This window comes from Neofelis nebulosa, chromosome 4 (genome assembly GCF_028018385.1).
Source record: "Neofelis nebulosa isolate mNeoNeb1 chromosome 4, mNeoNeb1.pri, whole genome shotgun sequence".
Lineage (NCBI taxonomy): Eukaryota > Metazoa > Chordata > Mammalia > Carnivora > Felidae > Neofelis > Neofelis nebulosa.
The window spans coordinates 3,733,659-3,750,914 of record NC_080785.1 but is presented as its reverse complement, the minus strand read 5'-3'; the positions used below and the strand labels follow the sequence as shown (position 1 = coordinate 3,750,914).

Below are 17,256 nucleotides of genomic sequence, written 5' to 3'. Positions count from 1 at the left end.
GTTATTGTCCTGAATTTCTTCAAGTTCCTGGTAGGGCAGGTGTGTTAATTTGATCCACTGATGGAATATCAGTACAAAGTTCATGGAGAGACTAGGGTTGTCTTATGTCTTATATCAGCTGTATCTGTTATAGTGTGAAGGATCCCAACCATTCAAAGGATGAAAACATAATTATGATTTTGAAGCCTTGATGAAGAAAATACATCAAAATTGGGTCCTTTGTGGTCCCCCCTACAACTTTTACCGTATCCATTGTGGTTTTTTCTGCCCATTACCCTACTCAGGATGGGCTTTGAGAAATCATCAGTCATGTTGTAGGGTTGGTCTTCCATCCATCTGAGATGTGACTGAAACCGGACTCCTGTCCTGTTTATGATCCTTCCAAGGACAGTCTTTCTTTGCCTGTATTCATCTGAGTGCCTTTGTAGGAGACACATTCGATCGTGGCTGGGAATTCATTTCGGGTGTGCTTTTTTCTATCGCATGAGGACCCTGTTGTGGTGTATTTTATAAATGGACGTGTTGAATATGGGGAGTTACTGAGTGTTATATCCGCCTAGGAGCCACTCTGGCCTCAGCTTCCAAAGGCTTTCTGGAGAAGCAAGGGTGTGGTGTGTTCTCAGGAAGGAGAGAAACGTGTCGGAATGGTGCACACACACAATTTCTCTTTAGACTTTTCACGGAATTTAGGGCAGTATCTTTGTAATATTTCACCAAAGTTTCATAAAATAATGATATCCCTACAAAGAGTTCGATCTACTTGGGTTTTTTTTTTTTTTTAATTTTATTCTGCTCTATTAATGCTGGTTGACACAGGAAGTGGTAGAATAAGTTAATTTCATCTTAGGACGGCTACTGTCTTCATCTGGCCGCTTTGGGTTTTCCACCAAGGTATCTTTTCCGTTTCTCATGGGGGTTGGTGGTGATCTGACTTCCCCTTGCATACCTTATCTATTACTTCACATAGATGTTTTTATTGTTATTTGATAGTGTTAGAAGGTGGGGGAAGGACAGTAAAGTATCCCCTGGACTGGGAAGGCGCTTTGAGACTGGAAAACGAAGGGGGCCAGTCTGTAGCATTTACACAGAGTTTTGTTTGGGCGAACTTACTGACGGGGGAGGCGGGGTGGTCCACGGTGACTGCATGCTTCCTCTCCACAAGTCCAGGTTGTGTAGAGTGAGGGCATGTGAGGAAGGGGGCAGTCACTGTCATGAGATCAGAGGGTTCACAGGCACCTGTCAGCTGACCTGTAATCATGTCCTGTGGTACCACCCGTGTGTCAGGAAAAGGAAAGATGTGTTCTCTCTATCGGATTCACGGGGGCCCAGAACAGGTCTCCCTCCCCCCCCCATCCTGGCCTTGGTGAGCATTTCTAAGGTGCATTTGTGAACCTCCGAGGGGCCCGAGCGCATGACCCCAAGAGAGGTCATCGAGTGAACATGAACAGGATGGAGGCCGGGACGGGTGGGACCTGCCAGTGCTCTCTCACACAGGCTGGGCCCTGATTCTTAAGGACTTTCACGTAGCTCTAATTTTTAGCAAAAGAGACTCTTAAAAAAGACATAATAAGGCACATGCAACCTTTTATGCCTGTCTGGTGAATTGATGAAACATATCTTCCTCACGTGTTTCCTCTTTGATTTCTGAAATGTCAGAAGTTTTCCTCTCTTTAGTGGCCAGTGGCCCGGCTTTTCATCCTGCCTTCTTGAAAGGCGGCCATCCGCAGGGTGGACTCCGTGGGCCCCGTGTTTGAAGTCGCACAGCTCCATCCAATGAGACGCAACTCTGGCCAAGGAGAGGGAGGCAGAGGCGCTCTGGCCGGATGTAGAACACGGGTGGGATGGGCATGGAGCCCCGACTTCTAGAAGGCTCTCCTTGCAGCTCCTGCATCTCAGCGGCATGTGGGAGGATTCCTCGGGCTGGTCAGTCCTTCCTGCACTCTTTCCTTGGTTTGCCCTGTGCTCCCCGGGCAGCCTCCATGCCTGGTTTCCATCTCGTGTTTCCAACCCTCCGTTACTCCTACTGTGACCACATTGTCCCGTTAAGGCTCCACCCTGAGTGCACACGTCTGTCTACACTTCTTTGTCCATAATGAGTTCCGGAAATGAATGACCTGGTTCTGACCTCTCTCGGTGCATCGTGCAGAGAGAGACTCTGGTCCCCCTGATTTTGGTCGAGGTGCTGCTCAGCTTTCACACACGTTCTGTCCCCAACACACTCATTATTCTGCCATCTTCTGTGTGCTGAGCACTGAGAATTCAGGGAGGAACAGACTTGACCTCCCAGAGCTCTCAGTCTGGCAATAAGACGAACCGTCTATTGAGAGCGAACTCTGTCCATTGGTTTGAGTTTATCTGATTTCATTCTGACAGCATTCTACAAGCCACCGACTACCGTGTCCTTTTCACAGCTGGAATCTGGAATCGGCGGCTTACACAAAGCCAGGAAATGAACAGATGTGGGATTCACACACACAATTCTGGCCTCAAAGCCGTCCCTTAAACTGATAGCAGAACGTCACATTGCCTTGGCCCTGCCGAGGAGAACCTCACGGTGGGGCTGGGCATGCCAGGGAAGCGGACGGTGACTCTATGAGGCAGCAAGGGGTGTACACAGACATGGGACATGGAATGTGAGTGATGGGAGAGCAGTGGGGCAAAGGACAGAGTCCATGGGGAGGTAGGGGGTGGCATTTGAGCCTGGTGTTTAAGGAGAGGAGGGTGAGGGGTAGAGCTGGCACCCGTGCCCGGGTGGAGGACGTGGTTTCTTTGTCCTTTGTTAATGTCCTTGCTTTGATGATGCCTTCCGAGAGAAAGCACCAGGTGTCTTAGCTTGCCATTGTTGACATGTCTCTCCAATTTTATGTGGCCCACTTGAATGTCACTGACACTCATCCCCAAAGTCAACTCAGAGGTGTTTCTGCAAAGTGTTGGACAACAGGGATTTCATTGGCTCATCCTTTTCTGGAAACCTTCTGCACGGATCTCCTAATTTATTTATTTAGTGTTGGAAATGAAGCACAAGCCCTGAAAGGTCTGGGAAGCGGGGACATTTTTACATCAGACAAGTTCTCCCATTCCTCCCAAAGAGCCAGCCCCAGGCCAGAAGGCAGGGAGGTGAGCAGAGGTTCCAGGAAACCAGGCAGGATGTGAAACCCACACCAGGATCATCCAGGGGCCTCCTTTGGGTATCTCTTTCCAGAAACAACACTGAAGACAGTGTGCGGGCAGAAATACCTGAGTGGCCATATGTTCCCCCAGCAACACGATAGCTTGTTCCACAGCTGGCGCCAGACTAGGGCTGCGTGAACAGCCCCAGAAATTTCAGCGGGGGTCATTAGAAACCATAAACAAGGCATCTGTCGAGCCGCCGTTGCCAAGGTCATCCTGGCACACGAGGTGCCTGAGAAGACGCAGGCCGTGCTGAGCGTCACCGGCCAGCGCGTGTGGCCCACCTGCCGGGTTCCAGAGCGCCCTGGCTCTGCGGCTGAGTTTATTTTTTTTTTTCAACGTTTTTTATTTATTTTGGGGACAGAGAGAGACAGAGCATGAACGGGGGAGGGGCAGAGAGAGAGGGAGACACAGAATCGGAAACAGGCTCCAGGCTCCGAGCCATCAGCCCAGAGCCCGACGCGGGGCACGAACCCACAGACCGCGAGATCGTGACCTGAGCTGAAGTCGGACGCTTAACCGACTGCGCCACCCAGGCGCCCCTGCGGCTGAGTTTAAAGCCGTGGGATGGTTCAGGGGAGACGTGACGGGCAAGGCAACTTGAATGAAATTAAGCTACTTTGGGATGAAACATGGAAAGTTTAAAGCAGAGTTTCCCAAACATCACACCCTGAGTGCATTGTTGAACTGAGGCTGCACCTATAAGGGTGAGGAAAGGAAGGGGCAGGGAGGGAAGAGACGGAAAAGAAACGTGCCATCTTGGAGAAAAACAAAGCCTACAGGTTGAAAGGATTTAGAGAACAATATGGTACATAATAAGTAAATTATGTGCATTTAAAAAAAGTAAATAAATGAGAGCCAGGGTGCGGACATAAATGTGAGCTGGTTTAAAAGCCCTTTCGCATTATAGTGGTTTTCAGAAACTGGATGGCCAACCTTGGAACATCTACCTGCACTCACAGCGTGGAACCTTCCAGCTGGCAGGTAGCTTCGGGAACACGTAATTTGGAGAGGGTGGTGCTCCTGCCCGGCGGGGAGGCTCCAGTGTGGGCTCACCCCGGGGGGCAGTAATCAGAGCACGGTCCGGTCTGTGTGGCCTTGGCCAAACGGTCCTTCCCCTGCAGCCAGGCTCCTTACCTGTCGTTAAGGAATGAAGGCACCGTTGTGAGGGTCACATCCCATGGTACAGGTGACCACACAGGGTGACAGAGCATTTTGTTTGGACTTGCTCCATCTTGTTCACAGGTGAGGGGACTGAGAGGTGCGGAGGGAAGTTTGTGGCACGTTTTCATCCGCGGGTCAGGCAAAACCCACCCTCTTTCTTCCTTCTTCCTTCTTTTCCTTTTCTCCATGCTTCCTCCCCCCATTTCTGCCTCCCTTCTACCCTTTCTTTTTCCCAACTGAGCTTGTCATCTACTCTCTTCCCTTCCTCCCATCAGCAAGCATTGATTTTGTTTGATGGGCAACTCGTAGTTTGTATGTGTTTTTGCAAAACACATGTTTTGGAGGAACGCATTTTTTATTTGTTATAAGGTTTTGGTTTATTTATACATGCATACATCTGTTTTGTGTACATCTATGTTTATGTAAATATATACTCACACATGTATGTCTACATGTGTAAATATGGATATTTCTGACTTTTTTGCCTTAAGCACTGCATTTACCATCCACCCGTGCGACTCTGTGTACACACATTATCTTGCTTCTGATCACTGCTTAGCATTGCCTGCAGTGCATCCAGTAAATTCTACGTAGCCCCTCACACAGAGTCGGACACCTCTACTCCCTGCTGCCTTTCTCCTTGTACTTCCTAAGGCAGGACCAAAAGGCATTTACTGCTACAAGTTTCCCTCTCCTGTGAGGCCATGAAGACAGATTTCCTGACTTAGCACATAATAATTTCTCAGTAAACACAGAGCTGTTGACTTCCCAGGCAGCTGGAGACAGTGGCCTCAGTCCCCAGGAAGAGCGCTTCGCATGACCTTATCTTGTAAAGGTTTGTGATCAGCGAGGGGAGCGTCTTTTAGGGAGAAAAGAAGTGAAGATCATTCAGATATGATATGAGGTTATCACTGGACTCTTTGGACCCCGCCACCTTATTAATTTATCCAAACAAGTATTTTTGAGCACTTACGTAAGCGATGGTGGTAAGGATTTGGCAGACCACTTGAATGCTTTCAGCATTCCTCACATGCATAGGAGATTCCTGCGTCTGGGGCACCGAACCCTGTCCCGTGAAAGTGTTGTGCATCTGGAGAGGGTGCTGTAGGATGTGCACCGGGGGTGTGGTGGGGACAGTCGGCTCCACAACACAGGAGATGGGCTCTGACGGGCCGGTGGGCGGTGAGCTGAGGCCAACAGTGAAACACGTTAGGCTTCTCCTATCCTCTTTCCTTTCTGGGGGTTGTGGAGCTGGTCTGCTTTGATCCCGGAAGGTTTTTTCCTGTTGAATTTGGGATTCTGAATGGATCCACATACCTTTAGTTGACGTGCAACAGAGTTACTGCGGGCCAGGGATCAACAAACTTTTTCTGCAGAGGACCAGATAGTAAATATTACACTTTACCGGCCACATGGCCTCCGTCACGGGTGTCCGTTCTGCCACTGTGTCGTAAGAACAGCTGCTAGTGTGGAAGCAAATGGGCACAGCTGCATTCCAATAAAACTGTACTTAAAGCACAGGAAGTGGACTGCATCAGGCCCACGGGCCATAGCATGCGGGCCCCGATTTAGAGGCTCACCCATTTGCTACCTCTAGTACCCATCTTTCCTATGTCGGATGAGACAGATCCGTAAGTGTTCCTTCCTTATTGCATTGGCTGTAATTCTATGGGGACACTCTTAGCGCAGCTATTAGGAGGAAAACAGAGAAGACAGAAGAGGAATTTGTACTGTGTTGACTTGAATTCAGAACACCTAAAGTAACAGTGACTTACACAAGAGAGAAGTCCATTTGTCTTTCCTGTATATGAGTTTTGGAGGTAAGCAGCCAGGGACGCTATGGCTGTTCCTTCTCACAAGGTCCTTGGGTCTCTAGGCACCTTCCCAAGGGTTTATCCTACCAATGGTCTCGATCTCATGGCTCAAGACTGTGGGAAGCATCCCAGGTAGAAAGGTGGGAAAGGGAAGGAGGAGAAGAGTAAATGGAGAATATTAAGATACTACTATCTATCACTTCTACTTATGGCCTGTCACCGTTAATTTTATGTACCAATGTGACTGGGTCATGGGACGCAGTTTTTGGTCAAACTAGGTATCGCTATGGTTTTTGTTTTCTTTCCTTTTTTTTTTTTTTAATTGGTTTTGTTTTTGTTTTTCTGAATGTGATTAACATTTAAAGCAGTAGACTTTGAGTAAAGCAGATTACCCTCCATGATGTGGGTGGGCCTTATCCAATCAGTTGAAGTCATTAAGAAAAAGACAGACCTCCCCCGAGGAAGAGGGAATTCTACCTCCAGATGGCCCCTGACTCAGGCTGCTCTTCCCTGGGTTTCCAGCCGTTGGCCTGTTCTGCAAACTTCAGATTTGCAAGCCCCCACATTGAGTGAGCCAGTTCCTTAATACATAAATAATGTAAATATTATTTATATTATTATTAATATATTAATTATATATAAATAATACAAATATATGTTTTATATAATATATAATATATATAAACCCTATTGGTCTTTTTGTCTAGAGAAACCCAGAACCCAGTCTTTAGGAAACTTACCCACATTCTCCTTCTCCTTGGTAATGCTCAGTATTTACTTTTTATTTATTTACCTTCAAATTGCTTCTTTGGATCTCAGCCTGGCTCTCCAGGGATTCTTGCCTTGCTGCCCGTATTTTTTATTTTCAGGGAACTGTAAGTTAGAAGTAGCTTCTCTTGCAGATGGTTCATGCTGCAAAGTTCAAAATCTTCCCAGATTCTAAAGACATCCTGATCCCTACCTTACAGCAGCGTGTAGGCCAGTGCGTCTGTTCCAGTGGGTGGGTTTGCCGTCCACACATAGTAGAGGCTCGGTAAAGCCTTGCAGATCCGATGTTCTTGACGCAAAGCTGTTGTGGCTGATGGGCTCTGGGCCAAGGCGAGCGGTAATCCGAGGAGCGGGAGCTCACATCGAGCTGCAGGGGATCCGGGCCTGCGAGTCTGCAAACAAACTTAAGTAGCGGAGCCTGTGCCGGCGCCCCAGCCGGACACACCGGGGGCGCGGAGAGGAGGAGGCGAAATCGGCGTGCGCCCGCGTGAAGCAGCCTCTCTCCAGATGCACCTGCAAAGGGCTGACAGGGCTCGGGTCCGCTCGGTGAGGCTGATTGCAGACACGAGAGATTTCCAACAGCTCCGGGCAGCAGGGTGGGTGGGCACAGAGGGAGTAACACGGCAGGACCGGCAGCTGGTCGAGTCCCCATTGGCTGCCAGGCCTGGAGTGTGCTCTGCCAGGCTCCAGGGAAGAGTCGGCTTGGCCGAGAACAGGCGCCGGCCTAGTCCTTGCTGGGTGCAGCCTGACCTCCCAAAGCCCGAGATCCTCCTCCTAAGCTCTTGCGTGGCTTGAAGTGGGATCTTTCTCGACACCAAAGGGGGGGCGGGGGGGAGTCGCCCGGAGTAAGGCCTTAGCAAGACCCATTTGGCGACTCAGCAGGAGCTGGGGCGATCAGAAGCCTTCCTCTCCTTTGGAGAGTTTCGGGAAGCCGCCCCTGCCCGAGCACTCGGCAGGTGTTTGAAGAGGCGCAGGGAGCGTGCGCGCGTGCACGCGGTATGCGTGCGCAGCAACGGGCTTTGATCGCACAGAACTGGATCTAAATGCCAACCCTGCCACGTACTGCTGCCTTCATGATTTGGGAGGAACGTAGTAATCATTTGAAGCCTCCATTTCCTCATACGTAAAAAGGGAGCTAATAGTGTTACAAGCGTGTCCCCCTCCATCCGTGTGTTCAACCCTAACGGGCAGGACCTCAGAACGTGTTTGGAGGTGGGGTCTTTGAAGAGGTGAGCAAGGTACAGTAGGGTCACTGGGTGGGCCTGAAGCCAATCTGACTCGTGTCCTTATAAGAAGAGGAGATTTGGACACAGACACACACACACAGAGGGACCACATGAGGGCACGGGCCAAAGGGCCATCTATAAGGCAAGGAGGGAGGCCTCAGGAGGAACCAATGCCTTGATCTTGGACTTCTGGCTTCCAGAAATGAGAGAATAAATCTCTGCTGTGGAAGCCCTCCATCCATTGTGCTCTGTTGTGGTCCTAGCAAACTAAAGCAGAGATTTTTTAAGGGTTAATGAAGATTTTATATATATATATATATACTATATATACATATATATATACATATATATATGTATATACATATATATAAACATATATATACATATATATACACATATATGTATATATATATGTATGTATATGTATATATATATATAAAATTCTCAGGGTCATTCCTGGCACATAGACTATTTACATATTTTTTTTACATTTATTTATTTTTGAGAGACAGGGAGAGACAGAGCACAAGCGGAGGAGGGGCTCAGAGAGAGGGAGACACAGAATCCGAAGCAGGCTCCAGGCTCTGAGCTGTCAGCACAGAGCCCGGGCAGGGCTCGAACTCACAAACCATGGATCATGACCTGAGCCGAAGTCAGACACTCAACCGACTGAGCCACCCGGGCGCCCCTAGACTATTTAAACGTTTTCAATAGTCTATTCAGGCATTCAAGGCAGCGCAGTATGGGGGTCCCGAACCTGAACTGCCGAGGTTCACATTCTGGCTTGGTTCCTTGCTCTCTGGGTAACCGTGGGTTTCAGATTTCAATTCTCGAAATCTCAATTTCCTTTTATAAAGTAGGGGAAGCAGGGGTTCCCCTGCTTGGGGGACATACCGCGTTCAGCACATTACCACGTGCTGCTGTCGTTGTTAGTGGGGGCAGGTAAGCACTGTCCCCTTGCTGAGTATGCTTTCCTTCATCGAGGAAAGCACAGGGAAGGAGTGTGGAGGATGCGGTTTTGGGGGGCACCCCTGTTCCTGCTTGAGTCACCCTGACTCTTCTCCGAGGTGTCCTTTCTACAGTCTCTAGAATTTGGAAGCCATGGTATTTATTCCTGGCGCTTTCCAGAAATGTGTCTGTAAATTCCTTATGTTGAGGGGTGGGGTCTGCAACCCCCCCCCCCCATTCGCTGGTTGATAGCTTTCTCTCTGACGGAGCAGTTTATTTTAATTTATTTTTTAATATTTTTAATGTTTATTTATTTTTGAGAGACAGAGAGACAGAGCATGAGCAGGGGAGGGGCAGAGAGAGAGGGAGACACAGAATTGGAAGCAGGACCCAGGCTCCGAGCTGTCAGCACAGAGCCGGATGCGGGGCTCGAGCTCACTAACTGTGAGATCATGACTTGAGCAGAAGCCGGATGCTTAACCGATGGACCCACCCAGGCGCCCCTCTGAGGGAGGAGTTTAGAAGGCAGCGCTGATAATGCGCAGGAGGATCTGGTTGGATTCCCCCTGGAGATGCCTCCCCAGATCTGGAGTGAGACGCACCCACTTGCAGCTGAAGGATTAACGTGGGCACCACGGTGCTTGTGCTCCGGAGGGATAATGATGAATGTTTAAATGGTGATAAAATGCAGCCCTTCCTCTCTGGTTTTAAGATTGCTCTTGTGATAAGAACATTTAGGGGCACCTGGGTGGCGCAGTCGGTTAAGCGTCCGACTTCAGCCAGGTCACGATCTCGCGGTCCGTGAGTTCGAGCCCCGCGTCGGGCTCTGGGCTGACGGCTCGGAGCCTGGAGCCTGTTTCCGATTCTGTGTCTCCCTCTCTCTCTGCCCCTCCCCCGTTCATGCTCTGTCTCTCTCTGTCCCAAAAATAAAAATAAAAAACGTTGGGGAAAAAAAAAAAAAAAAAAAGAACATTTAACAGGAGATCGACTCCTAACAGACCGAGTGACCGTGCAGCGTTGTCCTCTACGGGCCCGATGTCGTATGCTCCTCTCCGGAACTTCTCCGTCGCTCCTAACGGACGTTTCATCCACATCCGCTCCTGTTTCCCTGCCTCGGGCCTGGCCATCACCATCCTCTCCTCTGCTCCCAGGGGTTGGACCGTTTGGCATCTCCTCTAAGTGGGATCATGCAGTATTTCTCCTGCGTGGCTCACTCAAGAGGAAGGCCGTCCAGGTTCATCCGTGTTGTCGCGTTTGCTTGGCGGGAGAACCCGACCTTTCTCTTTTAAAAGCAGTCAAGTCGAGTGTGCAGAAAAGTCAGCCCCCTGGGGGACGTGGCGCCAGAAAATCCCCGGAAAGGGTCTGAGTGGCACAGCCTGGCCTGGCCTGGCCGTCGACTGGTGATTCTCAGACTTTTCTACCTGGTGGCTCCTGAGAACAGGGGTGATGAACGGGGGTCCTGGTGGGTGGGAGGGCTGGCCAGGCGAGCGCTCACGTGACCTCACGATCTGAAGTCAGCAGGAGACCCCTTTCGGGGATCAGGTATAATCTCGCAAACGTGGGGGAACTGTCGTTACAGCCACATTCATTTTAGATGTAGGGTAACACGGAAGGTCTTGGCTGAGAAGTGCAAAGGAAACACCCGAGGGGCCTCCCGCCCTTCCCTACCACCAGCACCCAGCACCCCAGGCTACCACCTCTCCTGCTGGTGGTCCTGGCCTCCCGGGGTTAGCCACAGCTCCTCTCAGATGCTGGGGTAGGATTTGAGCCCCCTCAGGAGTTTCATTCGGGAGGAAACAGGAGGACAGACCAGCCCTGAGGTATTCGGGAATAAGACCGAGATAGTGCCCGGGGTATTTTGCAGCCGAGGCCGCCGTGGTCCAGGCCTGGCCAGTCGCTTCCCTGGCCCCCGAGTCCCCCGGGTCCCTGTGGTCCAGGCACGTGGCGGGTAACGTGGGTAGCGGCTGCTCGCCTCACTGTTCAGCCCTTCTTCCTGGGTCTTCGCGGCTGGGGTCCCAAGGGCGGGTTTGCAGTGACTCCCTGAGGCCTAGGGGTGTGACCGCGCAGGGCCATCCATGGATGAGCCTGGGGCCGTATGAAGATCCCCCTGCGAGTCTGCGTGGCTTGGCACAATCCTCGCGGCCGGGAGTGGTAGTAACTCGCGTGCAGACCCCCAGTAGTGGGGCCACACAGAGGAGGACGCCACGGATCCACAACTTTGCTGCTCCCACCCTGGAGACACCCTGTCCCGTGGGGAGGCCTGAAGCAAAAGCAACACACACTAACCAGACCCTTACTGTGTGACGAGCGGTTTACGTGGGGTTTTCCTGTTTTTGTTTTTTTTTTAATTTATTCTCGGACAAACCACGCAAACTGCAGCTGCTTAGCTCGATGTCTTAGAATCGATGCCAAGCAAACACTTCCCCCAGAACGAAGTTCAGGCTGTGGCAGAGGTGGCCAGGCAACTCCGCCGTGATCTAGATTCATCCGTCATCTGTGAAGAAGGACCCAGTGCATCGGATCTTGCAAGTGTGTTTGCTTTTGTAAAATGACTGGTGGTCAGGGGCACTGGGAAGGACCTGAACAAGGGAAAGCCTGCCATTTTACAGCTTTTCAAGGGAAACGCATCTACTCTGCCTTTCTCTCTGGAAGGAAGGATGCGCGGCCAGCCAGAAGGACTTTCTTCTTGGGCGTGTTTGTTGGTGCCGCCTGGAGGGGTGGCTTCCCCGTGCCATGGGGGCCTGCGGCAGCCTGAAGCTAGGAGTTAGGAAGTGTTCACAGAGGGCACTGTTCACACACACAAGGGCAGCAGAAGGCCCCCGTGCACCGAGTCGGTCTGTGTTTCTGGAAGGCCAGGAGGCACTCCCCCCTGCAAACTAGTGGCTAATCAAGCTTTACTCAGAGCTCGTCAGCTCTGCACACCTTGTGTCTCTCCTCTCCCAGCCAACTAGTCCCTCCCCTCCCCGGGGGTAGGGGTCAGGGGGCTGCAGCAGCAGGACCCACAGTCAGTGCTCCTAGAAACCAGGCAGGGCCAACACCATGGCCATCTCTGTCCTGCCTTCTCCTTGAGCTCAGGACTCAGCAGGGAGCCTTGCTCCTATAAGGTCACCCCAGATGCTTTTTTTTCTTTTTTCTTTTTTTTTTTTTTTTTTTTTTCTTTTAACTGACAGACACCCTTGAGGTTCTGGTTGATTTTCAAAGAGAAACAGGAGACTAAGTAAAAAGGAGAAACCTAGAAGTTTTCTGACCGTGAAGGAAAATGAAGGCTCCCCCTTTCCACATCTAGCATTCTAGCAGAACCCACTGGGCAAACAGAAAAGATGCCACTCCTTGGAGCCCACTGCCCATCTGCCTCCTCAAACGCGCCGGGCACTTGGCACAAAGGAGAGACAAAGACCTTCTCCCTCGTGCCCTCTCCGTGCCCCGCCTCCCCCGTCAGGGTGTGACCTGCCTGTCTGGGAGCACTGCTGTCTGGGCACAGGCTCGGCCACCCCCAGGCCTGGCAGTGAGCGCGGTGACAGTGCCCGGGGCCAGGGCATCGCGCCCCCGCCTGGGTCCCCCTCCCCAGCCCCTTCTTGCCACCCTGACGCCCCTTTACCCCTGGGGCCCCCTCTCCAGTTTCCTTGCCCCTCTCCTCCCGGGGCCCCCCCTCCCCACCCCCTAAGCTCCCTCTCCAGTCTACTCGCCCCGCTCCTCCCGGGGCTCCCTTCCTCCCTCCCCCACCCTGCGCCCCCTCCCCAGTCTCCCTCTCCTCCCCAGAGCTCCCTTCTTCCCTCCCCCCACCGCGCCCCCTCCCCCCCAGCTCCCTCTCCGGCGCCCCTCCCCACCCCTGCCGCCCCCTCTCCAATCTACTCACCCGGCTCCTCCCCGGGCTCCCCTCCTCCCTCCCCCCGCCCCCCTCCCCAGTCTCCCCTTTCCTCCCCCGGAGCCCCCTCCTCCCGGCGCTCTCGGTCCCGGCCCCCTCCCCGCCCCCAGGCCCCCTCCCCGCCCCCAGGCCCCCTCCCCGCCCCCAGGCCCCCTCCCCAGCCGAGCCGTGGCGGAGCATGCGCCGTGCGCCGCGGGAGGCGGGAGGCGGGAGGCGGGCGGGAGCAGCGCGCATCACTCGGGTCCCCTTCCTGCACCGCGCCGCCACTTGCCGGTTGCTAAGCAGTTACCATTGTTTCTGTGGCGATTGCGGAGGCTGTTGCTAATTGGAGAAGCCCCACTGAGCCGCAGCATCTCCCCTGTTCGGATCCGCTCTCTGCTCCTTGCATTTAAAGAGAAAACTAGGCTGGTCTACCCACTCGCCCTCCCCCACCCGCCCCAAAATAGCCGTGTGGTTTCGGAAGCATGGACTAAATCACACCCCTCCCCGCCGATTGGACTCTGGTGGCTCGGAACTCGCCGTCAGATCGCACCTGCCCCTGTGCCGGTGTGCGCCCTGGACGGGGGACCATGACTACAGCCAAGGAGACCAATGCTTCAGGGAAATCCGTGCAGCAGCAGGAACAGGTAATGCTGCTTTCTGGAGTGTGCGTGCGCGGGAGGGGGGGAACCTGTGCTTCTTGAATGAGCTTATATTGGAGATGACCGCCCTCACCTGAGCAAGAGGCTGGAGGTGAAGCCAGCGCCGAGTGAGCCTTGCTGGGGTCTGCCTCCCCGGCTCCTGAGTGCTATTTTTGAAAGATCCCCGGGTCTATCAATAATGCACAGCCACAGGGAGCAAGCATCTGGCGGCTTAAACTTGATGCCCGGGGACCTTTGGACAAAGGCCTGTCTCCTGCACAGCTGCCTAATTATGCATTTGTCAGTGGTCACTACTTTGTAATGGGGGGGGTGGTGGTGGATGGAGGTGAGACCCCCCCCCCCAAATTTCAGTTTATTCTGATCCTCCAGCAGGACTTTGGTTTGGTTCTATCACAAGTCAAAAGAGGACAGAGGAGCTCGGTTTAAAGGACTTTTCTTTTGAGACCTGTGTCCCTTCTCCTCCTTAAGTATTTCTTGAAGGAGTGAGCAGATTGCTGTTCATCCTGGGCATGTAGAGAGTGCAGCCTGTGCCCGCTAGGGAGGCTGAAGGATGCCCAGCTGGGACCAAGTGGGACCCCCAGGTGAGAAGGAGCAGGGCTCCCAGTGCTGGCCAAGGATGGCCAGGAATGCACTGGTGTCCCCATATGGCAGAGGATGGCCACTCCCCCTGCCCTGAAGAGGCTCGCCATCTGCAGAGGCTCCCGGTCTCCGGAGTAAAGGGGAACCTGCACGCTGTGTCTTGCCACTCATGTAGATACTGCAACTCCCTTCTCGAAGATCATGAGGGCTCTTATCTTTTAATCACTGCTTAGTTCTCCTCAGGCAGATCATTAAAATAGATCCTGGGAGACACCAGTAGATCCACAGAGCAGTTTGCTCAAGCTTGGTAAGTCAACAGCATAAGCTGATTTCCCGTATTTATTTTAGGGGTGTTGTTAGCTCCTGCTTGCTAGGATTGGGGCCAAGGAAGGAGACCCCACTAGAGTTCAGGAAAGCAGAGAGCCTCTTTGGGGATAGTGTGTGATAGTCTCATCATGGACTATTCAGAGGCGGTATGGAGATAACTTCGGATCTATATTTTTGGGGTCATTTCCTCAAAACCCATGTTTTGATTTAAAAAAAAAAAGAGAGAGACCACCTCAGTAGTGGTATCATCATCATTACCGTCATCTGGAGAACTTAAACACAATTTTATTTCTTCTGGGAAGAAGACTGTGTAAATCCCGAAGTATAAGAAGCATGTTCGGTGGGAGAGCTCCTGTGAAGGTTAATGATCACTGTAGCATGAACGCCAGGAGGTTCACACCAACCCAACCAGCCCCTCCTCCTTTTGAGTCATTCTACACAATATTTGTTCCAGAAAGAAGTCTGTCCACCCTCAATTAGCATCCCGTGACTAACTGGGCTTCCTTTGATTACCGCGTTCCTCACTAGGCATAAACCAAATGTGCCCTGGGCGTGCAGGCTCCAGAGAGGACTTGGGTAGCCTTTCTGACCATGGGACTGTGGTAATAATTATGGAGAAAGCACATTGCTCCTAGGGCTGAGCCCAAAGGCGGGCTCTCAGAAGCCCTGTCTGTGTTACGTGGAAGAAGGCATGTGCGCCTGTACAATGTCACTCTCATTTTCCCTAATACCTCCACATGTCGGGAGAGTGGAAATAGTTAATTGGGGTGCGGGTTTTGGAGGGTGGGCAAGGTCTTGTTTGATTTTGTGCCTTTTGATCATTGGAAGCCCCCCATCCTTGTACCTGGGGCCATGGTGGAAGCCGTGGTTGGGCAGAGTGCTGAGGACAGAGGCGGCTGTGACCGCAGGGAGCGGTCAGGAGGTCCCCCTCCATTCTCGGTGGCATCTTCTTGACCCTCAGAAGGACACAGTGCCCACCCTGTGAGGCAGAACACATTGAGCGTCAGCGGCAGGACCAGGGTGGGAGAAGTAAGACAGGACGGAGAAAAGATCTCATGTCTAAAATTAATGCACCTTTAGGGGACGTTGGCTTAAATCTTACCAAACTGCTCAAAACACAAAGAGGTAAATAAAATCCTTAGTCATGAAGACTATTTCCTCTTCCCCCACTGTTTGTCAATTTTTAAAAGACATTTAAACTCTATTCTGTGTGCTCAGACTGCAGAGCTCTGGATGAGTTCTCCCATTCTTTATTGAGGGGATAGCCCCATCCCCAGGTGGCTGGGGGTTAATAGGGAGGCCCGGACAGACAGACAGACAACATTTTTTACAAGACAGAGAAAGAGAAATGGATGCTGGTTTGTGGTTTGGTTTGCTTTGGGTTTTAGGTTGGGAGTCGTTTAATCCTCCTGCCAAACTTTGGGGCCCTGACACCTTACCTCTTATATTGGGAGGCATTCATCTGAGGATTTGGATTTTCTATAGCCTGATATTTATGTCCTATACTCTTTAAAATTCGGTTACGGGCACCTGGGTGGCTCTGTCGGTTAAGCTCCTGACTTTGGTTCAGGTCACGATCTCGCAGTTCATGAGTTCGAGCCCCACGTTGGGCTGCATGCTGACAGCTCAGAGCCTGGAGCCTGTGTCGGATTCTGTGTCTCCCTGTCTCTCTGCCCCTCCCCTGCTCGCACTCTGTCTTTCAAAAATAATAAACATTGAAAAATAATAATAGAATAAAATTTTGTTATTACAATAGACTAATAGCTCTTAGACTAACAGAGGTATGGTACAGTGTCTTACCTGCCTTGGTAGTCAGAAGCCAGGCATGTGGGTGGCAGCAGGAAATGACTTTGTATGCTGAGGGTAAGTAGAAATTAATGAACGATAAATCTAGGAGAAGATATGAAACCAAATGATTTGACCTATTCATTAGAGGTTGCCATTTCCCTCCTTCCTTTTTCTTGCTAAAATATGTAGTAAGAATAGAGGAATGTGTGGAGTTGTTTTTTTAAGATGCTGTATAAACACATTGGAATAAAATGGAGAATAGACTTCTAGAAGACCATTTCCTGTTCTCTTTGGATATGCCAGTATTTATTTTTGAATAAAGTATTAACAGGGGCGCCTGGGTGGCGCAGTCGGTTAAGCGTCCGACTTCAGCCAGGTCACGATCTCGCGGTCCGTGAGTTCGAGCCCCGCGTCAGGCTCTGGGCTGACGGCTCGGAGCCTGGAGCCTGCTTCCGATTCTGTGTCTCCCTCTCTCTCTGCCCCTCCCCCGTTCATGCTCTGTCTCTCTCTGTCCCAAAAATAAATAAAAAACGTTGAAAAAAAAATTTTTTTTAAATTAAAAAAAAAAAAAGTATTAACAGTCTAGAGGTGTTTGGAAACAAAATATTCAGAAAGCTGAATGAGCTGACTTCACCCTTTGGCTCAGAAGCCAATCAGATAGTAGAGGCTTCTCGGTAAAACCCAAAGCCACGCTGGCCAGCGTTCTGCCATAGCACGTGCCCAGAGCGAAACCTCACAGGTGAGGTAGAGAAAGCGGAGGCTGATTTGGCTACAATTTACTGTATTCTCTCAAACGAACTAAATCCTTCCTTAGAGAACCAAATTAAGGAATTTTTTCCCCTTAAGTAAAAGCACAAATTTATTGTAAAGTATACTGTCTTCATTTCAAATGACTTAATATTGAAAGGCAGTGATCAGTAATACTGCTGAGAGTAAGAAAAGACAGAAAGGTTAATTCTCCATGC

At 51.2% G+C, this 17,256-nt stretch overlaps 1 protein-coding gene across 5 annotated transcripts in view; it reads left to right on the top strand.

The window, feature by feature from the left end:
• Positions 1 to 17,256, top strand: part of DPP6 (dipeptidyl peptidase like 6) — a 953,748-nt gene that overhangs the window by 446,078 nt on the left and 490,414 nt on the right. The window contains exon 1 of one of the 5 annotated variants that reach the window (XM_058723701.1): positions 13,200 to 13,582. The exons of the other annotated variants lie outside the window; for them this stretch is intronic. Coding sequence (XP_058579684.1) covers positions 13,526 to 13,582 — 57 coding nt within the window. The 5' untranslated portion in view covers positions 13,200 to 13,525. Of the gene's footprint in view, positions 1 to 13,199; positions 13,583 to 17,256 lie in introns of those variants that run through there. 5 annotated transcript variants of the gene reach the window in all.